Source organism: Lactuca virosa, chromosome 2, assembly GCF_052849685.1.
Source record: "Lactuca virosa cultivar CGN04683 chromosome 2, Lactuca_virosa_CGN04683_v6, whole genome shotgun sequence".
NCBI lineage: Eukaryota > Viridiplantae > Streptophyta > Magnoliopsida > Asterales > Asteraceae > Lactuca > Lactuca virosa.
Window position 1 is genome coordinate 9,248,123 of NC_136427.1, and position 23,985 is coordinate 9,272,107.

The window sequence follows — 23,985 nt, forward strand, 5'->3', positions numbered from 1 at the left end:
CTGTATGTTATGTTTTTCATTATCGTTTATTTGAACTTTTTATATTTCTTCTTATAATTTTCATTATAGTATATGCTCTGATATAGAGACAAATAACATTACTTGAACACAAAAAAGCAAAGAATCTTAAAAAGAAGCAAGTCTTTTCATTGACCACACGATTTGATATCAAGATTGTCGATTTTCGATAGACCATGCATGATTTACTAATAGAAGGGTGAATTAAGTCAACATTTATATAGTTAAAGGACCAAAAGTTAACAAATTGTCATTCAGAAATTGTAATGTAACAAAAATAGTTAACGCTTGCTCTGGAGAGAGAAACCAAAAATAGCGAGAAAGGATAGAGAGAGAAAGGAGCATGGGTAAGGTAGGCGGAGGAGGAGGCGGAGGTGGAGCAACGACGGCGAAGAAGAAGAAGAAAGGCCGTCCTTCTCTTTTAGATCTCCAGAAACGGGCTATAGAACAACAGAAATTGCAAAATCAAGAACAATTACAACAGCGGAGATCCAATCGCCGGAACCCTAACTCGACTGCCAGCGACGTCGGTGAAGAAGAGTACTACGATGACGATGATGATGAGAGGAAAGAGAAGAAAGTCAAGCTCGTTGTTCGTTTGCCCCAATCGGATCAGCAACAACAACAACAACATTTCTCGTCTGATTTAATTAGATCTTCCTCTCTTAATTCGGCATCTTGTGGCTCTGATTCGAATGCTGATGTTGATATTCGCAAAATTAAATCCGGATCTGGTGGTGTTCTCACTGATCATCAGGTAAATTTCTTTCATTAATGCCTCGAAATTAGGGTTTAGATTTTTTTGTTTTTGTGAATTTGTACTGTAGTAATGCTTAAGAGTTTAAAACAAGAAAATCGAGGGAAAAAGTGTATTTTAGAGCATAAAAAATACCAGGATTTTAAAAATAGCAAAATTGAGGGGAAGAAAATATCTTCACTGGCCATGATTTTCTCCCTTTGAAACTTTATTTGGATTTTCGCGGGTACTTCAACAGCCTTTTCTTTTCTTCCAAGATCGTTAGTGGACGTACTTGTGTTGACTATGTCACGTTTTGTTTTTAGCTTACACATCCATAACTACAAAACCTGTAAATAGATACATGTGTGGATATATAACATACACGTACAGTGCGATGCTAATTTATATATATATTTTTTCCTTTCGTGGTTTGTGAAATCTGAAGCCTTTAATTCTATCAACGTTCTGTTTTTGACATAAATTCTCTTATTTTATTATATATGTATAGTTGATAGTTGATGTATTGCTTCTAGTTAGTCTATCTGACTTTTATTATTTATATGTATATGTATAAGGATATGCATACACACAGACTTAAAGGAACATTCCCCCACCACCATGTCTCTGGGAAAAAGTTCAAATTTGTCTTTTCTCTATTAATTATTGTTATTCTCTGTATTCTTTAACCTCACCTGTACTTCCCAATTGGTTATGTTTCCTTTCATCTTGTGGGTGCTTTCATTAATGATGAACTACAACTACCTTTGATGTATATTCTGTAATCTAATTTATTCTTCTTTGTTGTAACGATTGGTGTGGATTTTATGTTTGTAGGGTGAAAAGGTTTTGAAAGCGATGGACACTCTTCATGGTCTTAATCAAAAACCCTTTTCTTATATTTTTGAATGAGATTTTATCATGGGTTTTTGTTTTCTAATCTTTTCATTTAATTTCTATGCAGGGTCACCATTAGAGTCTGGACCCACAACACCTTTGCCAGACAAAAAGTTGTTGGTGTTCATTCTTGATAGGCTTCAAAAGTGTGTCTCTCTCTCTCTTTCTTTCTTTTGCTTCTTTGAATAGAGTACATCTTATTTCTTCCACTGTTTCTTGATTTAAGAGAGTATTTAAATTGGTCTACAGGAAGGACACTCATGCAGTCTTCTCTGATCCTGTTGACCCTAATGAGGTGCTTTATTTTGAAAGCTTTCATGTCATCAATTGTGATTTTTTTTCTACTTCTCATTGATATGGATATCTTGTTTTGTGTTCAGCTTCCAGATTACCATGAAATTATCAAGCAACCTATGGATTTTGGCACTGTTAGGAGAAAACTTGATGAGGGTCTTTATTCAAATTTGGAAGAATTGGAGGTTTGTATATTAGCAGTTACATAATCATTTAAATTTGCTATCTTGATTCTATTTCTTTTAATATAGCATAAATACAGTTATGTTTATAGTTTATATGAATCTTTTGTGCATATATCTTGTGTTTGCAGGCAGATGTCTATTTGATTTGCTCAAATGCAATGCAGTATAATTCATCTGATACAATATACTTTCGACAGGTAAGTTTCATCTTGTTTATGCATACTTATCTACTTATATATAAATTATATCATTTTACTTTTTTTTTTTCTCAATAGGCGAGGTCTATACTAGAGTTGGCAAAAAGGGACTTTGAGAATCTGAGGCAAGAAGGTGAAGATGGAGAATTACAACCAAAAGTGGTGAAAAGAGGAAGGCCACCTGGCAAGCATGTGAAGAAGACACCTGGCAGACCGCCATTGGACCGTGTTGGTCCTGAGTCAACCTCAGGTGCCACCCTGGCAACCCCTGAAGACAATACAAACGAGTCTACTCCTTACAATTTACGAAAAGCGCCACCTATGCTTTATAGGTATCAACCTGATGGTTTATTTGGTTCAAATCGTTCTCGCAATGGTGAACATTTCTCAGAATTGTTGTCAGATTGGAATGAAGAGTTTCCAGGTTTTTTTTTTTTTAATTTCTTAAAATAGCTTTTAGCACTTCTGATAATATAATAGATTCTATATTTGTTTGTGGGTGTAACAATTCACAAAGTTTTAGATCTTTTTAAGATGTGATTTGAATATTTGACTGAATGATAAAAGAATAAACACAGTAACTAAACTTAATGTATAACTAAAAGAATCAATTTTGATAACTAAAAGAAACCAAGATCACTCCTTTTGTTACTAATAAGACTATTGTAGTTTTTTGTTACACATTTTTTTATTGTTTATTCTCAATTTTTTCAGAGCGTATTCGGAAAGCAGACATGAAATATGGGAATAAACATTTCATTATTGACGAAACTAGACGTGAAACCTACAAGCAATATCACCCTTCAGCTTATGGTTATGAGTCATCTCTTTTATCCAACTTTGGTGGGGAAAAGAAGCAGCTATTAGCAGTATGTTCTTTGTTTTCAATTTTCTTTTTTATATATCACTTTTCATCTACCATATTTGTACTTATTTTAATTCGGAAGTAGCTTTTAGGAAGTAGTTATTTGTTTGTTAAAGCATCCTACTTTCATTTCTTCCTATTACAACATTTTCATTTGGAAAAAGTCTACTCACTTATAGCAATGTCATCCAAAGAAAAAAGCAATTTTCATTGATATAATTTGGTATATTTTTCAAAATACATTGTCCCAATAAGGAAAAACTTGAAAGTTTGATGCTAATAATTGGGTAGGTTTTATTTAGTACATTGCTTTGATAATAAAAACACAGTAGATACATAATAGAAAAAAGAGTAAATTACACGAATGGTCCCTATGGTTTGGGGTAATTTGCGCGCTTGGTCCCTAACTTATTTTTTTAACTCGGAAGGTCCCTACTGTTTGTTTGTGTTACACGCTTGGTCCCTACTGTTTGTTTTTGTTACGCGCTTGGTCCCTGTCTTACCTAAAAAACTATTATTTAAATATGGAAAAATGGTGGGGTAGGTAAGGTAAGGCGATTGGGGTGGGGTTGGGGGTGTGTTTATTTAAATAAATTAAAAAATCAAGGGCAAAATAGTTTTTTTAGGTAAGACAGGGATCATATGTGTAACAAAAACAAACAGTAGGGACTTTCCGAGTTAAAAAAATAAGTAAGAGACCAAACGCGCAAATTACCCTAAACCATAGGGACCATTCATGTAATTTACTCTAGAAAAAAAAATAGAAGCAATATGCTTCAATAAACAAATAAATGAAAGTACATTACTTTTTCTTGCATTTAGTCTTTAATTGTTTCCATCCTTCACCATTTTTATTGATTTAGTCACCTAACTATATTCTGTAGTGATTACACCGTTATATTTTTTTTAATTTCTAATAAAATTTTCTTCCTTCCTGGTTTTACCCTCTTTTTAAAAAAAAAATGGATAATGGTTTAATCAGCATGGAAAATAGTTGAAGTGGCCAAATAGACAAAAAAGGACTATTTTAGGCATTTGACAAATAATTAAAAACATTTAATATATATTTTTATTCACTAAAATCCAGGTAGGTTTACATGCTGAGCATGGTTATGCTAGAAGCCTAGCTCGATTTGCTGCAAACCTGGGCCCCGTTGTCTGGAAAATCGCATCAAAGAAAATTGAAAAAGCTTTGCCACCTGGCACTAAGTTTGCTCCTGGAGTCGTTGGTGAAAACGATGCTGCCCCTCCACCTTCATTATTCACCCCGCCCGTAAACCCGATACAGCTGCCCGCTTTGCTGACCGAGAATACCCCAAACCGACCTCAAATCCCATTAAACGAACCGAAAGTAGAGCCAATTGATCCCGACCCGAAAACAGGATCCGGTAGAAACGGTTTTAATTTCGGAAGTAATCTGCCCGGGAATTCATCCGGGCAGGTGACCGAATGTGAGAAAGTAGGTGAAGGCGGTGGTGGGTCCGGGAAATCAACTTCTTGGCAACAGGTATGTCAGTCTTAGCAGTCGGTGTGAGAGTTTCAGTTCCAATGTGGATTGGACTCTGTCAGCGTATGACAGGGTTTCTTTTAATAAAATAGGTCAAATGTGTGGGGGTTGTTGAAAGAAGAATTTTGATTGATGTTTTGTGTGTTGTGGCAGAGTGATGATGGGAAAGGAGAGGATATGTGACGAAGACTGACGGATTGGAAATGTACCACTCTTAAAGCACAAAGTACAAGGGGGTGAAGAGGTGAGGTGGAAGAGGAGGTAATTTTATAGGGTAGGAATGATTCTGTACAGATTAAAATATAACTGTCTTCTGATATCTTTGTAACATTGAACTGGTAATTAATGAGATTATGATGATAAAAAAAACTGGATTAGAAATAAGTTAAAAAAAAAAAGAGGGAGTATTTTGGGTTTTTGATTTTTTGGATTTGTAAATTTATTAATATTTGGAGAAAAGTTATATCTTATTTAGTTATTTGGTAGGTTTTTATTGACCCTTGGGGTTATATATGATCCAAGAGGACTGTAGCTTGTTCTTCTAACTATTTACAATCAAAATCATTCTGCTTTTTAGCACTTTGTATTGTTTTTCTATTCATTTTTTTTAGCTTAATTGCTTTTTCAGTACCTTGTACAATTCTTGTTGTAATCATGTACTTCAAAGGTGTTTTTGATAAGGTATGCCTTTCATTGTGAACATTTAAGCATCTTTTTTTTTATTAGTCTCCTTCTGAGTGTAAGGGGTTATGGGCTTTTGAAGTTACACTACAAAAGAAAATATCATTTTCTTTCATGCAATTATAGTACATAATTATATTTATACATGTTTATATTTTTAGGTAAGCACCATCAATTATAGTACACACCTAGTTTTTAAACTGAAGAGTCTACACTTTATTGGGCCACCTATCACAATAGTTTATCAAAATGAAAATGTAAATACAATTTGAAAACTAATATTACCAAACAATTGATAGTGACGAAGTATTCAAACCGATGTAATTCATACGTATTATATGAGTAACAATTTCTGGATTAATCCTTTTAATATTGTAATAATACACATGGAGTTCGGAAAAAGATTTTTTTGATAGATCCTTTCAAAATTTGAAGTATAGCATTTTGCCCGCCATGCTTGTGGAGTAGGAAATATCAACACTGGATTTTGTGTGAATGTGGGTTTTAATCATCAATCAACATCAACAGATTTTGATGGTTATTTTATGATTCATGAGCATCATAACAGTCTCATCATAAATGTCTTACATTTGTGACGTCTGGAATTTTCAAAATAAAATGGTCATTTTAAAATAAGAGTAATCAGCCAAAACCATTTTCCAAAATATAATAAAAACATGCATTTGATCAAACATATCGCATCGTGTTCCAAAATCAAAGTAAAATCATATCAACAGAAGTTTGTAAAAACAAAACTCATGGATGCAATACAACTGTAGACACACAATCAAACTCCTCGAAATAGCTAACGTTGATAACATATAACCAAACAAAGTTCTATTCTCACTTTATAGTTTAAATCCACCAAAGCTTGACCAAAAGTCAAACTGGTCAAAAAGTCAACGGTCAGACACGATGTGACTCTTTAACAGGAACGTTACGCTTACTGGCTTAACAACATTTTTCCTTAAGCTCTTAATCCTTCTAGCTAGTGCCTATAATTCTTAGATCTTAATCTAATAAGAGTCTTAATGGAGGCTAGGGTTTCGAGGGATCTAAGCTCTCTTCCACCAAATGAGCTTCCTTCTCCCAAAAGCTACACACCAAGGTGACAAAACCCAAGGAAGATCATAAATGGAGCCTAGGGTTTCGAGGGAGGTGATTCTACAAAATGGAGGTCAAATAAGACAACCCTAGGAGTTAGTGTTTTTAAATAGGGCATAAAGATCGATAAATTAGGGTTTTAGTTGCCAAATAGGATGCGCCGCTCCATACCTGCATGTGCCCAAGCTCGTTGTGCCTGCTATGAGGCACGTCACGCCTCGGCCTAAAATTAACCCTCCTTAACATAAATTCAATTACTTAAACAATTAAAATACATATTGGGAAACATGTGTTACATTACTTCCCTTAACGACGTGAAAGGAAATCGTCTACACGTATTTCTTGTGTTTCGTAGATTGCTTCGGGAGTCACTGTAACATGCAATATATTACATATTTGGTTAATACTAATGCGAGACAAATTTTCATCAAATTGGTTTTCCCGAGGTAATCAGTTTCTTATTGATATAGGAGATCGATATATAACTAGTTGGTTAGCATCACTTTTGATAATATTATTGGCAACAAATAATGACAAGATACTAGTAACAATACTCATAAAATATTTGACATTATTGTCATCAACGTTTATTCGAGGACATTGGAAAGACAAAAAGTTTGATTTTGCCGTAACCTTATCTTGGAATCCGCGAAGTTTACCACCCCACAATAGTTCATACATAAGTGAAATGCACACCATAAAATGTATAATTAGACATAATTTACAGCATGGCACCACTGATTCGCTCCCATGACCCTCCAATAGGAAAATGGGCTTTAAAATCTGGCTATATTTTGAACAATAGAGTTTTGTATTTAGATAAATGGTTAAAACCCTACAGACATCACATATACGATAAAAAACCTAAAATGCAGTCCAATATACAAGTTTGAATTGAAGTATTGTCCAAAATATACAAAACTAGCATATATGGAATTTTGAAATATACCATTTGTCTAAAATTTCAACTTTCATATTATTTTATGAAATATACCATTTGTCTAAAATTTCAACTTTCATATTATTTTATATTCCGTTTCAACGGTTTTAACTCTTAAGACAATCTGACACAAAAATCAATTAGTTTGATTAAAGTATTTCGAAGATGGTGATTATTTTAAAAATATCTCAAGGATTGGTTATAAAAGAGAATTTCACATTTATGTTGTTCATTTTTGTGATTAGCCCTTTATTAATATGTATACATGTTTAGAAGATAACTCCCTAGCCAATAAACATAACTTTATATATATATATATATATATATATATATATATATATATATATATATATATATATATATATATATATATATATATAACAATAACAACATACCATGAGAATCCCATTGAAATGAGGTAGGGCATAGATATCGATATTAACGATCAAAAACCAAAAAGGCCTCTGACATATGTAAATAATAAACACCTTTAAATGGGGGGAAAGAGAGGAATAATAAAATAGTGTGAGCTATATATACACATATAAAACATATTATTATCGATATTAACGATCAAAAACCAAAACATACAAGGGAGTAAACATATACTGGAAAAAAACAAATCAATTTACCAAACGACATAAGCAATAAGATGCATATAAGGACCTAGGCCACTCAACTAACATGATATTAACCCTCCACACCCTCCTATATGAGGACATGTCGCTAGAAAGAGCCAATTACTCTATGTCTAACCTTACGATATCCTTCCACTTCCTATTAGGATGTCCTATTCTCCTCTTAACATCATCCATCAATGAATCAACCCTCACCATCGTCATTGATGGTAGTCTTTTTTGTATATGTTCATGCCACCACAATCGTCATTTCCTCAATTTTATCGTTGATCCGTACAACTCTTATTGAATTTCTAATACTTACTCATGTTGGTTCAATTATATAATTTTTAAGAAAAATTTGATTATTGATCCAAACTTTATATTAAAAACCAGTTATCATAACCATGAAAACATGAACTCGAATGCATTTCTTTATTTCCAAATTCGAAACATCATTTTAGATTTATATTTATTAAGTTAAAACTAACTCACATATATATAATTTCCGTTGTTCGATTTGAGGCTGAACAATTTGGAACCCAAAATGGAAGGATCAATTTAGTTACTAGTATCATTACGTTTTTTCTTTTTTTTTTAATTTTTTTTTTTCAAATCCAACACTTTTAGTAATTTTCTTAAAAATTAAATTATATACAAACTACATGAGTTTATGGCATTTTGTGCATTTTATATCGTGTTTAAGATTATAAGTGGTGGATGCATCTATTGAATGGTTTTTATCTTAATGATCTTGTGAAAGTGTCTGATAAGTATAGTCAAGTATAGCTTGGATCATCCGGCATGTAGCTCTTAATTATGCCGGAAAGAATTTAGTGTTGGAGGAGGACACGTCTATTTTATGTTCCACTATTTTTGTTTGGTATTTATTTGACATTTGGCTGCTATGAAGGATTAGGATTGTTGTACATCTTCCTCTAGGTTTACTTGGGTTTGTTTGATGTAAACGTTCTTTCATTTTAGACTCACTTTTTTTTACCATCAATAGCCATTTAAGAGTAGCATTGTGAACGATAACAAAATCAGAAATTTAGTCTCGAAATTAGCAAACATGAAACCATTTGTGATATGCACATGCAAAACATTCACTCCCCAAAAGACATGTAATCATTTGTTTGATAGAAGTTATCAGACACGATCTTCACCTTCCAAATTAGCAATCACATACAAGTTAGCCCCACAATGGGGACTAGTAGTTTGGGTGCATAATTTTATGTAAGAGGTCCAAGGTTCAAACTTTGTCATGTCTAAAATATCGTTAATGTTCAAAGTTTGACCTCTCACATGAGTTTTGGGGTGAGTTGACGTAATATGGTTTACCACTTAACAATCAGATCTTTATCTTCCTCAATCAAGAACATCATAAACACCAACAATAAGAACATCGAGATTATGAGTTAAAACAAAAAAAAAGTTGGTCCAAATGAAAAAAAATTGTTAAATATAAGAGGGTTTTTCTTTTTCTTTTTTTTTTATTATTTTTTTGAGAAAAAGTTTGGTTTTTCTTTACCCAAAAATTGTCAATTACTAAAAGATTATCTGTAAACCTTTTAAAAAATGATAACGAAAAAAAAAAAGATATGCAGATGTTTTTGAAAATAAAATAAAGTTTATTTTTAAATAAAAAAATTAAAAAGTATAATATCTTTTATAACATTTTTTTTCTGTGATATAACTAAGATTTAAGTGTTTAAAACTCTTAAAAGGTTTTGAAAATTCTAAAAAGTTAAATAATTTTAAAACCTGGTTACTATTTACAAAATTGCTTAAACTAGATTGACCAGTTTTGTTATTAACAAAATAAATTAAAATTTTATTATTTAAACTTTTTGATAAGTTTGAAATAAGGTAGATTAAAAAATAAAACTATAAAACTCAATAAATATTTAGTAATATTTTTCTATTACGTAAGACTTTAGAGAACGTTAGCTTGTTATTTGGAGAATATATTCTGACCAAAGACACTAATTTTCTGAGTGTACAATTGCTGAGTCGGTGAACTTTTGTCGCATCACTCCCTTTATCCTTTCCCACCCTGTTCTCTTCATTAAAATTCCCAAATTTTCTGATGAACAACAGCTTTACTACGAAATTGTTGCTGAATTACTGCGTTTCGGTTAGTATCATTCGTTTCACCTTCTAATTTTAGCTTCGCATTTGAATTTTAAGCTCATCAATAGATTTTTCGTTTGCTCTCGTTCATACCTGTGGATTAATTGTCATATTTTGGTACTTTTAGGAAATTATCGCGTTCGAGTATTGTGTTCTTGTGAAAACTATTGTCCTTAGAAAATTATTGCTTTGTGACAAGTTTAATAGAGTTCGGATTGACACTTGATTTTGATGAACTATAGAGTAACGTATGTGTAATTACTGGGAAATTGTACCTGTTTCTGTTTTTCTTGCAAGAACACATAGGCCTATGACTTCGGTTTTACATTATGAAGGATGCTTTGAAAGAATCAAAATCACATAATCTGTTAAAAGGTAGGATAGTTGGGTAATGTTACAATGATTTCTATAATCGATTTTCGTACGCTAATTGATATCCAAATGATTACGTTTACCCTAAATAATCAGAAAATTGGAATCATAATCGGTTTACGCAAACACTTAAAATTGATTGTTGCAATTTCAAATCGCAATAAGTAGTTTAAACGCACATGACAATCCCTTAGTCTTACGTAATTCGTAGGCTATGAAATGGGAATTTCTTAACTTGTCCCAAAGAAATATTAGACTTTTAAATTACACCTCTGTGGATGGATTAAAGAGTGATGAGGATATAAGAAAAGAGTTTGATGGTAACTTAAAAGAGGGTGATTATGATTATTGATTAGACCTTTGGTTTGTTTAAGACTTTTAGTTTGTTCAAGGCTTCTTTTTCTTGTTTATTATCATTATAAACTATATCTTGTATAACAACCTTCAGTTTGAGTTTCATCATCTGTTAGTTGAATTGCTGATTGCTTGTATATAGCCAAAGATTCTGGTGACATCATGAAAACCATTTTACTTTTTTACCATTTAGAAAACCATTTTCCTCCGTTATCCCATCTTGTAAAAAGGGAAAATACAGAAAAAAAAAACAAACACAACATGCTTTAATCATTTTGTTATGAATTCTTTTCACTCCATTTTGGATTGCTTATCTTAATTCAACTTTTACTATTCTTGCTTCATGTAGGTCTTGTTTAACAAGAAGCATTCTTCTATTACTAAATGATTCCCATAAAACCCATTTCTCAATTACTTCTACACTTTTAGTATCACAATGACTTCAAACAAACCAGATACAACAACAACAACAACAATCCTTCAATATCCACCTAAAAATCAAGAAATCAACATCAAAGTTTGGGGATTATCCCTCATTTCAGTTTTCCCATGGGCAGAAAACCTAAAAATCCCAACTTTTTTCAACAAAAAACTAAAAAAACACGCACAAAACTCTCGAGCCAATCTTGTGGGACCCGGTGTCACTTACTCCACAGTTCGTTTCAGACCTTATGTTTCAAAGGTTCCATGGCACACGGGTCCAAGGGCATTTTTGTCACAATTGTTTCCACGATATGGGCATTATTGTGGGCCAAATTGGTCAAGTGGGAAAGATGGAGGGTCTTTATTGTGGGATAAAAGGCCTATTGATTGGCTTGATTATTGTTGTTATTGTCATGATATGGGATATGATAGTCATGATCAAAGTGAGCTTTTGAAGGCGGATTTGGCTTTTCTTGAGTGCTTAGAGAGGCCTCATATGGCTACAAGAGGAGATGTTCATGTTGCTCAACTTTACAAGACAATGTGTGTATCAGGTTTGTGTAGCTTTGTTTCTCACTTGTGTTTTTTAGAAAAGGTTAAATGCAAAAAATAGCAAATTACTTTATCGATTTATTTAGGAGTTGTTGGAAGAAATTGAAACTTTAATTGATTTGTTTATCGTAGCATGGAGCATCCTAGTTTCATTTATTTTTCCTATTAAAGCATTGTACTTTAAAATTTTAAAATAATTTTTTTTCCATTTTTTTTCCGATCGATGAAAAAGACCTTGTATTTTTCCATTTTTTTCGATTTGACCCTTTTAGCAGTTTCTTTTTCCGAAAAAACTTGTCAAATGTGAGGTTTTTTTTGAAAAAATAAATAGTTGAGGGATTTTTCGGAAAAAATGAAAAACTGCAAGGTCTTTTTCATTAAAAAAATAAAGTTGAGGTTTAATCAGGAAAAAACTCGATATATAAGGTCTTTTATGATATTTAACCTTTAAAAAAAAACTGAAAGTAAGATGCTATAATACATGAATAAATGGTAATATGTTTTATAGCTTTGCATTTATCCCATTTCATTAATCATGATTATAGTATCCTGCTCTAACTTTATCATATTACAACACTATACTTTGAAATCTACCCAATTATAGCAATGTCATCCAAATACAAGACAATTTTTTCTGTTATAATTTGGTAGATTTTCCAAAATATAATGTCCAAAATTCCAATAAGAAAAATAAAAATAAATACAATGTTATAATTGGGTAATTTTTTGAAGTCGTAATAGAAAGAAATGATGTCAGGACATGGATTCAGTCGTATCTTGTCTGTGCAAAAGACGCTAATGCCCTCCTCATCCTCACTGCCAAAAAGATCCCTAGAAAATTTGTTCCATGTAAGGAACTTTGCCTAAAGGACAAAAGAGTAATTTAACCTATAATTTTTTTTTTTCTATAATACAGGTCTGAGGGGTATACTGATACCATACAGACAACATTTGGTGAAATTAAAGTCGGGTCAATTAAGTCTTGGATTCGGATGGCTCAGCAATATGAAATGGAAAGGATGGAATGCTCATAAAGAAGCACGCTAGAGTTAAATTCAATTATGTCTATATAAGACTCGTATATATATATACAAGTAATATGTATGTAAATGTCTTGTGAGTAAATGTCCAAATTATCACAATTATATTAAATTGTCGTTTTAATTAGTCTAAATTTCTACATCCATCTTAGTATATCGTAGTTGCAAAAACACATAGGCCTATTTTGGATATCAGGAAAAGGAGGACATTTATGTCTTTTGCACGTATTAAAAATCTATTCTAAATCTATTCTATCTTAATAATCATATTATAGACACTATAATAATAGTGTCTATAATAACAATTGTCTTTTGCACGTATTAAAAATCTATTCTAAATCTATTCTATCTTAATAATCATATTATAGACACTATAATAATAGTGTCTATAATAACAATTACCTTAGGCTAATTTTCACTATATATAATAATGTGCTTTTTTTAGAGGTAATAATTTATAGAGTAAATTACAAATTTGGTCCATATGCTCGATCCAAAATTGCAAGTTTGGTCCAAATTATCGAATTATCCTCATGTCCTTAAGTTTGAATTTTGTTGCCAATATAGTCCTTATCCATATAGTATGGCTACATAGATTGAACAAAACTTGCAATAATGAGTAAAGCACAAGGACCATATCTGTAATGAAATGCAAATGTAAGGACTGGCATATAAACAATTTTAAAAATTGGACCGAACTTGTGATTTTCTATAAAGCACAAGAACAAATAATTTAATTTACTCTAATTTTTATTAATTCCCTCCATTCCACGCAATGTATTTTTGTCATTGTATGTAACATTATAATTTACTTTAGATCTTATTATGCCGGTGGGTTAAGGTGTATTACTCAAAATGGACATAAAAAAATATTGCTTGAAGTAAGAATTCGTGGAAAGTAGGTTATATTTACATATTTTCAACTACATTTTTCAGGTGATTCAAAGTCGTATGTATATTGTAATATCTCAATACAAGTTAAAAGGATACAAACAAGATGTTATAATCGATGAAAGATTCCTTGTCTAATACAAAAAATCAACGAGGAAATGTCTAAATCAATAAACCAATAATGTATTATAATATTACAATCCATAGTCGTTATTGTTGGAAGCTTACTGAAAGGAAAATGAATATATGTTGAATTACCCACTTTATTAATTAAGATTAAGGTTTAAGGGTATGTTTGGGGCGTTGGGAGTTACAACTTTTATATGTATAGACTTATTCAACAAATGTGGTGTAAGCTTTTGCAAGTTGTAAAATGATTAAAAACTCGTTAAAATTCTCAAAACCTACTTGAAGTAACTTTTGGATTCTAAACTGTTTATATAAAATAAAAGTTTTAAGTTAATAATTCCGAATGAAGTTTTTTCTTTAATTCTAGTTTTTTTTCTTAAAAACTAAAAGCTTCTAAAAGCTCTTGATGGCCAAACATATCATATATGTTTTTGTTAGTAGAATATTTGGAATTTTTGTCTAGCAAGAATCAAGATACATGAAATTAGAGATGATGGGTTTCAATCTAGTCTACTTCTATTTTTTGTTGCAAAGAAAGTATTTTACATGTTAAAATAGGAAAAGAATGATGATTGCCATGATATGCTTTGTCGTTTTTTTGAATATATGTGGATGTGAATTTATGTTGATGTGCTTATGGATGACATTACATGTGTTTTAAAGCGTTGGTGCCAATATGACAACTATTGTTACATTGTATATGATACTAAAACTGTAAACATGACCAAACTAATGTGTGATGAGATGAGTTACATTTTGACTTAGGGAGATACGAAAGGAAATGACAACTAGTTGCTACAATGCATATAGGTAACAATTAAATTATGAGATGTCATTATTTTGTAGTTTCATATGAAGAATGTGCTACATGTTTTTTCTGTTCATAGACACATTTAATGTTACTAATATAAACTCATGACCACACTAGACCATAAGCCTTTACACATGTGCATGACAAGTATTTGAGGTAATCTAAGGATGATCACAAATTTTTTCGTAATAAGAGTGCATATTTTGCTTCGAATTCCTTAATCCGTGATAAGTTAGTGTGTTATTTACAACTTCCTCGTTTTTAAATTTAAACAATTGCAACCCGATTGAGGGAGTTTAGTAAGTCAATAGCTAAAGACTTAAATCTTTTATATCATCTCAATTAAACATATAATTGATAAAAACTCTAAATAAGCAAAACCAAAACAATCCTTTTAGTGGACCAAATTGATAATATCTAACATTTTGTGGTAGAAATGTCATAATGTTGTTTTGTTCTGACTTGATAGATGAAGATATCATTTAATTAAGTAAGTTATATATACATATTTGTTTTACTTAATGCGGAAAGATAGATATAGCAAGAAAGTTAAAGAAACAATGTTTTCACCATTAAATTGTAACATTTATTAATTTTGTCTTCATGTATTTGTCTTCTCTGTTATGTTATTATTTTCGTTTTTTCTATTTTAAACACCTTTTACACATACAACATTTAATATTAAAAAAATTACACTTTGTCTAGGTTCATATAGAAAAGACGACTTTACATAAATCCATGGATTTAAAGAAACCGAAAGCACCAATTCCAATGTTTGATTGAAGTGAAATGGATATGATGTTAATGTGACAATGGAAACATGGACCATTAATTGGTCCTCATTTCCGAATGGTGAGGACCATCAGGCTCTTGTGCAACTCAACCATAAATGTCTCCAAATGCACCACCTTTTATTCCCTCTAATTTGCTCTATTTTGACTTTTTATGTAAGCAATAGACAATAATTATATCATTCTATTGATTTTTTTATGTACAAATATTAAAAAAAAAAAAACAATTTATCATATATCAATTTCGAAAAAACTATTATATTAATTTTGTACATGTTAAAATTTTCTCTTTTCTTGCAATGGTCTAATTCCTCTTTCCAAAACGTTTTTCAATAAAAAAAAGATTTATAATAAATTATGCTTTCTGGCATTAAACTTTTAGTGTGCTTTTTCATATGGATTGAAAGTCTTTATATAGCCAAACATTTAATATAGATTTTTCTTGTGTTTAATATAGAGATATTAGCGTATGTATTGAAATTGTAGGAGTTTTAATAGACACAAAAAAAAATAACTAATACTTTTATCGTTAATTTGTATATAATAGATCGCGTTTATATTTGTCTATTTTTATTTGATAAAATAGATAAAACAAATTTAAATATGTTCGGATTGAAATGTACGTATTTTTAATTCAAATGAAAACATATCTTAAACTAATATTTATAATTATAAAAAATTATATTTTACTTTAATTCATTTGAGTAAAAGGCTTAGAAGATTGCAAGTCTATGAGGCTGAGTGTATGACACATTTGGCGCATTTCTCGTTCCTTCTTTTTTTGGTTTGGGCATTTAAGTTGTTAATGATAATGTAATGTAAAATTTGATATGTTTTTGAATAACTAGTCAAGAATGTCATAGTTTTTCATCACACGACTCAAATATCTCAATTTTAATGGTCGAAACAACAATGTTACAAATTATGAATACCATTGTTATACATTGTAAGAGTAGGCCACTCTCCTTTAGTGATAAGGTGTTTTATAATTTTGGGAAAATGACTCTTGAGGTAACTAACTGTTGCGTTTGTTTTCATTTGGTTCATTTTCTTTTTTTTGTATTCAATATACCATCGAACTTGTTGTTTGTGTTCACCATAACCCTTTTGACCGGCTTTTGACATGTGATAGTCGGTCAAGGGGTTATGATGAACACAAACAACAAGTTCGATGGTATATTAAGTACAAAAAAAAAGGAAAGGGACCAAATGAGAACAAACTCAATAGTTAGTTACCCTCCTGAGTCATATTCCCCGAAAAGATAAATGAAATTAAAGTTGCAAAATTATCAAAGACTGCAACCTTCTTTGGCCATAACGTACATGAAGAGCGTTTCGGAGGGGTAACTTCGTTAAAACATGGTCTATGCTATGCTTACTGTGGTTAGCTGTCAACACCTCTCTACAAAAGGATATGATTGTGTATGAGAGGTATAGTTATCAGCATAAACGTTTACATCAAGGTATATTATGGTGATGTGTCTGCAAAAGCTGCATGATATTGTACATATTGATATTGTATCTTATCCCATGAATTCGATCATAAAGCTAAGTAAACTCAAAAATCATAGCACTTGTGATTTCACTCGTTTGTAGACTTATCTAGAATCCATGATACGATAAATCATTTGATTGAAAATGTAAATGTAGTCATGAAATGCACCTGCTTAGTCAAGATTCCCCTAATAAATATTTAAGTGCATTACAAAGTTGTACATGTATGAATAATGTTCTTTCGTGGATTATTTTTTGAAGAGAAACAATAATGAATCTCATAAAGTCATTATTATCAGCAGAAGATGACGTGGGATTTGTTGTAAATGAATAAAGGGAAAATGAATCAGGAGGGTAACCAACTGTTGAGTTTGTTCTCATTTGGTCATTTTCCTTTTTTTTGTACTCAATATACCATCGAACTTGTTGTTTGTGTTCACCATAACCCTTTGACCGGCTATCACAGATCAAAAGCCGGTCAAAAAGGTTATGGTGAGCACAAAAAATAAGTTCGATGATATATTAAGTACAAAAAAAAGGAAAGGGACCAAATGAGAACAAACGCAACAGTTTGTTACCCTCAAGAGTCATTTTCCATATAATTTTTTAGAACGGTATCTCATTTTAAAATTGAAATTTGTAGGATTCACAATTTATTTTGGAGTGTTTAATATTCAAATGGTCCACTAATATTGTGTTCGACAAACATAAACTAGTTTATACTCTAACTTGTTTTGTTTTTTAAGTAAAAAAACTTTTTGAGTCAATTTATCGATAAATCTTAAGTTTTTTTTCCCATAAATTTTGTAGATATGCTCTAATATGATAAAATAATTTTTCTTTTTAAAAGGTAATTCGGATAACTTTACATTTTACATTAGAAGTTGAGGTACAAGTCCATTGAAGAGATGTGATTTAAGATCAAATCAAAAGTCTTTCAAAAAAAACTTTTAGGTTGAATAACAAGTGTAATCATTAGTATCTTATCATAAATGCTTCATTTAGGCCGTGTGGTATCGTCACGAGTGTGTTATATGTGAAAAGAAAGTCACGTATAGACTTTTTACCATTTCACAACCAACCTACCAGGTTGTGGAAATGGTGTTCACCGGTGGGTTGATGGTGATGAGATAAAAGGAAGAGAGAGATAAAGAGAGACGATGCTGCTGCCAATATTCTATTGGTTGTCTTCTTCCGTCTTCACAAAGACGCCACACACAAACCACCAGGGATGGGGGCGGTGTTCACGTGTCTTTGGCCCCTCCACCTCAGCTTTTCACGCGTGAAGAGGTATCCACTCCGGATAGGTGGAGGACGTTTAACCACTTTTGCCATACTTTTTTTCTACCCTGTAGACAAGAATTCTTTTTAGCCACACCACTTACTTTTCTTTCTTGTCATTTAAGGAGATGGTGTATCATATTACATTCACTTTGATTTTTTTTTAAATATTATAATTAATATAAAGCTAAAACTTTCATTAAGATAAAAATGACAAGTATAGGATAATAAAAGATAAATGACACTTGAAATTAAACATAGGAAACATTAAACATAAAAATAACACCATTAAGTCCACATATTGGCGTCATTTTGCGTTTCCCCTAAGGCTCTATCAACTTGCCAAAACTCTGAATATCATAAAGGTATAAGTTTTTCTTGGCAGAAAATTGAAAGAATATTGTTTAACAACATTTAATCATTTTCATCATTTCCTAAGTACGTCTCAATGTATTCAACACAACGTAAAACTATACTCTCACCTGGTTTGTGTGCCTCCATTTGATATAGATTTGATCTTTGCTTCAATAGCGACATTGACCCATTTCATTGTGGAATCGTTGGGTGATTTTAGACCAAAAAGAAGACTCTTCATAGAATTCGACCATGGGGTTGTCTTGCCGCACTTGTAGCAGCTCGATCCCCCAACTCTGCACACTATTCATAGAATTAATAGGCGATTTTAGACCAAAAAGAATACTCTTCATAGCCAAGGCACCGTATCGGTTGGATCCTCCCGAGATGCAAAAGTTGTCTACACAGCTGTCGGAGCTGTTGGACAAGGGATTTATCAGGCCGAGCAGTTCGCCTTGGGGAGCCCCGATTCTATTTGTGAAGAAGAAGGACGGGTCTCACCGTATCACACCCCCAAACCAGACGGCGGAAACATCTGGGGGTGGAGGACTTAAATTGTAGTATCACAACACATGCATCATAGTAATCAAAGTACAAACAACCATTGTATTTAAAAAGTATAAGTATTTACATGTGTTCAATCATTGTATATTGAACCAAAATATAGCTATACAAAAGAACATATGACTCAACAAAGCTCCATCTTCTCAAAAAGTTCGGGGAGTACCTGTGTATTATTTCCCTGAGAATACAAATAATTTGAAAAGAGAGTATCAACATAAAGTTGAGTGAGTGCATAAGTGTTTATGTTTAAAGGATGTCTCTGTATCTTGTATATGTAACTTATTCCAGAAAATCCTATATTTTCTGTTGTAAATGAAAAGTAGTTTTATTCCCATAAAACCATTCTCTGTGTATTAATGTTTTGTATTTGTATTACTTATGAAAACTTGTAACTGAGAGTGTGCCTGGCTCCACCAGCTGTTGTTGAAAACTATATTGAATCTTTGTATTTTGTATTCTGTAAACTGGTACTTTGAAGGTGTACTTTCGTTTAGTTATTTATACACTAACGTATTGTTAATATCTTTTTAACGAGTTCTTATAACCATACTATGACGGATGGCCTGAAACAAACGCTTTGTGGGCGTTTAAACTGTTGATAACAATTGTCACTCATCGGCGTGTATGCCTGACTGTAGCTAGAAGCCTGAGTGCGGGGTTGTCAATCCCGATATAGATCTACACACAACTTGTTTCGATCCCCGAGGCTGGAGATTCTGGTTATAATGTCAGGGCTTTACCTTGGTTGTCTAAAATGAATTAAACAACCTGAATGTCTCATAAAAAGCATATAAACGTTACATGTATATTAGTTAAGAAAACCCAATCATTCTGAAATAAATGATTGACAGTATGTCCTTGATTTAGTATTTCAAACATGTATTTGATAAGTGTAAACCTTGATTTGTTCTGTATCAAAACCCTAGTTTCTTGTAAGACTGTGTATTCTTGTATTATGAATTATTGTTCTATGTATAAATTATACCTATTATAATTTATATGTACTTTATGAATGTGTATATAACTGTATTTAGCATGTAACCCCTTGCTCAGCGTGTTACAAAGGTGTTTGAATTGATGAAATAACTTTTATATTTATATACATACACAATTTCATATACAAGTAAAATTTAAACGACACTCGGACAAATAACCAGAACTATAAGCCCACATCCAAACAAGGAAAAGGACCCAGAATGAGTTATCAGTCCTAAGCCTTTTAAATCTTATTTATATATATATATATATATATATATATATATATATATATATATATATATATATATACAAATATGAATTTTGGGGAAAAAATATAAGATTATAAAAGAGTTTGATGTTTTGAGTATTTTTGGATAATTTAATGTTATTTTATCATGATTTGAATCATGATTTTATAACACAAAGTTCTTGTGTTATGCTTGTATTTTCCCCCTTAAAACAGTAGAAATTATGAAAATACGGGAGTATGAACTCACTTGATAGATGGTGAACCGGACAGAGTTTCGTTTCACGAAAAGGAGTTTATTTGTCGAGAAACCGGCTCAAATTGGGCAGAGTTTCGACAGGAGAGAGGTTACTTCTCGGGAATCTCGGGGCTTCGAGGCTTGCTTAAGGTCCGAGACTTGATACCAGGGCTTTAAGGGTTGTATGAGAGCTTATGGAAGTGAATAGGGTGAATGTGTGTGAAATTTGGTGTGAAAAATGGGGTTTCTTCGGAAGCCCTCGCATGCTATATATAGTCCGAAGGTTCGGACCCAAGCCTATGCGAGGCTGACACGCGTCGGACAGGTGGCTTACTTCGGACCGAAGCCTCGCAGGGTGTTAGGCTCGGATTGGACCAAACCTCGGTCCAATGGGAAGAGGCCACGTGCGAAGGAGGGTGTCCGAGGGGTGTCTCCGGGGCATCTCATGCGAAGCTGTTCGCTTCTTAGTGGACCTCGGCTGCGGTCCAATCAGGAGGTGCCACGCATGGCTTTGGTCCACTCAGCAGCTGCCACGTGCGAGGTGACGTGTCACTTGCGAAATTGCCCGGTTTTCTTATTTTTTCTTTATTTTTGTGCCAAAACTTGCGAAAATCATAACTTTCGCATACGAGCTCCGTTTTTGGCGTTCTTTATATGCACGCGTAGGTAAAATCATACTCTACGACTTTCGTTTAGACTTCGTCGGTTAATTTTGACTTTATTTTTAATATTATTATTTTAAACAGACCGGGACGGGAATCCGTTAAAAATTCATAACTTCTTCATCCAACGTCCGTTTTTGTCTGTCTTTTTACCGTTGTAATACTACCGACGAGACCTTCATTTCTCGTTTAGGTTGTGTCGGCTAAAAATCGCTCGATCTAAATTTCGAGTTTTTAGCTGTACACTATTATACTGGAACTTAGAAAAATCATAACTTTCTCATACAAAGTCAGATATTTCCGTTCTTTTTATGAAAGTTCTCGGTTTAACATAAACTACAACTTTCATTTAGATTGTTAAGGCTAAAAAGCCTTTTATCGAAAATTCAGTTTTTACACTGAACAGTGTTTTGCCGGTTTTGTCGCGGATTTTCGATTGGTCATAACTTCTTCGTTATAACTCGGATGTTAGTGTTCCTTATGTTTTTGGAAACCTTGTTACAATCTCTATCACTTGGTTCATCCCAATCGATATTGCTAAATAATTTATTTTTGAGGGTCAATTATGTAAATATGCACATTATGCTAAAATTTCTCTTTATTATTATAAAAAGAACTACACATTGACCTATACTATTACATAGGTTTGAAATCACGATTTGTTACATTATCCCCCCGTTAGAAAGAATTTCGTCCCGAAATTAGTATTTCAGGTAGACTAGGGAAAAAAGATGTGGATACTTCTGTTTCATTTGATCCTCCCGCTCCCAAGTGAATTCAGGTCCCCGTTTTGCATTCCAGCGAACCTTCACTATCGGGATACGGCTTTGTTTGGTTTTCTTAACTTCCCTGTCTAGAATCTCTACGGGTTCTTCCACAAAGTTGAGGCTCTCGTTTAACTCGATATCCTCGAGTGGTATCACAAGAGTCTCATTAGATAAACACTTTTTCAAGTTTGAAACGTGGAAGGTAGGATGAATGTTATTTAGTTCTTGGGGTAAACGAAGTTTGTAAGCTACAGGACCAATTCTAGCAAGAATTTCGAAGGGTCCTATGTACCTTGGACTCAATTTGTCACACTTTCCAAAGCGTATCATGCCCTTCCAGGGTGAGACCTTTAACAAGACGCGGTCACCAACCTGGAATTCCAAGGGTTTTCTCCGTTTGTCAGCGTAGCTTTTCTGTCTGTCTCTGGAAGCTTTAAGTCGCTCCCGAATTTGTATGATTTTCTCGGTGGTTTCTCGAATGATTTCCGGACCAGTGAGAGCACTATCAGGAGTTTGACCTCTAGCTAGCTGCGTGTCACCCACTTCAGCCCATCACAGAGGGGATCTGCACTTGCGGACATAGAGGGCTTCGAATGGAGCAGCCTTAATGCTAGTGTGATAACTGTTGTTATAAGAGAATTCAACAAGGGGTAAGTGAATATCCCATGCTTTTCCAAAGTCTATCACGCAAGCTCGCGACATGTCTTCTAGAGTTTGAATCGTCCTCTCACTTTGTCCGTCGGTTTGTGGATGGTAGGCTGTACTCTTGTCCAACCTAGTTCCCAAAGAGTTTTGTAAAGACTGCCAGAAACGAGAGGTGAATCTACTATCTCGGTCTTAAATAATAGATATTGGTACACCATGCAGTCTAACAATATCCTTTAGGTAAGTTCGGGTTAGTTTCTCCATCTTGTCGGTTTCTTTTATTGGCAAGAAGTGTGCGGATTTGGTTAATCTGTCGACGATTACCCAAATAGTATTATAACTACCCAAAGTCTTGGGTAATTTGGTTATGAAATGCATTGTAATCCGCTCCCACTTCCATTCAGGGATTTCAGGTTGTTGTAATAAACCTGAAGGTTTCTGGTACTCTACCTTGACTTTGGCACAAGGAAGACACTTGCCCACAAAGGTAGCGATTTCGGCTTTCATGTTAGGCCACCAGTATAGTTTCTTAAGGTCCAGATACATCTTGTCTGAACCTGGATGAACGGAGTATCGGGTTTTGTGTGCTTCATTCATAACCACGTCTCTGTAACCACCGAACTTTGGTGTCCAGATCCGGTTCATGAAATAATAAACTCCATTATCCCTGACTTCGAAGTTTTTATCCATTCCTCTCAGGGTTTCACCTGCCAGGTTTTCGGGTTTCAAGGCTTCTATTTGAGCTTCTTTGATTTGTGTGGACAGATGTGAACGGATTATCATGGTCAACGACTTTACTCGGCATCCCGAGTATTCTTTTCTGCTAAGGGCATCAACTACTACGTTTTCTTTACCAGGGTGATAAAGAATTTCACATTCATAGTCGTTCAGTAGCTCCACCCATCGTCGTTGTCTCATGTTTAGCTCTTTCTGATTGAAGATATGCTGGAGACTTTTATGGTCCGTGAATATTGTGCATTTTGTGCCATATAGGTAATGTCTCCAGATCTTCAGAGCAAACACCACCACTCCTAGCTCAAGGTCGTGTGTTGTATAGTTGACTTCATGCGTCTTAAGTTGTATGGAGGCATAGGAGATAACCTTTCCTCTTTGCATAAGTACACACCCAAGCCCTTGATTTGAAGCATCACAGTACACTACAAAGTCTTCTGTCCCTTCGGGTAGGGACAAGATCGGTGCACTGCATAAGGCTAGTTT

At 33.1% G+C, this 23,985-nt stretch overlaps 2 protein-coding genes across 2 annotated transcripts; both read left to right on the top strand.

The window, feature by feature from the left end:
* The first annotated feature begins 304 nt into the window (after window positions 1-304).
* LOC145158870 (uncharacterized) lies at window positions 305-5,294 on the top strand. The gene is made up of 10 exons (XM_079077731.1): window positions 305-775; window positions 1,592-1,628; window positions 1,719-1,797; window positions 1,901-1,946; window positions 2,032-2,130; window positions 2,259-2,327; window positions 2,406-2,751; window positions 3,042-3,196; window positions 4,280-4,699; window positions 4,853-5,294. The coding sequence occupies exons 1-10, from the start codon at window positions 362-364 to the stop codon at window positions 4,880-4,882; spliced, it is 1,695 nt and encodes a 564-aa protein (XP_078933857.1). The 5' UTR covers window positions 305-361; the 3' UTR covers window positions 4,883-5,294.
* Window positions 5,295-10,043: 4,749 nt separating this feature from the next.
* On the top strand, window positions 10,044-13,042 carry LOC145158871 (Phospholipase A2 family protein). The gene is made up of 3 exons (XM_079077732.1): window positions 10,044-10,178; window positions 11,250-11,877; window positions 12,792-13,042. The coding sequence occupies exons 2-3, from the start codon at window positions 11,337-11,339 to the stop codon at window positions 12,920-12,922; spliced, it is 672 nt and encodes a 223-aa protein (XP_078933858.1). The 5' UTR covers window positions 10,044-10,178; window positions 11,250-11,336; the 3' UTR covers window positions 12,923-13,042.
* The last annotated feature ends 10,943 nt before the right edge of the window (window positions 13,043-23,985 follow it).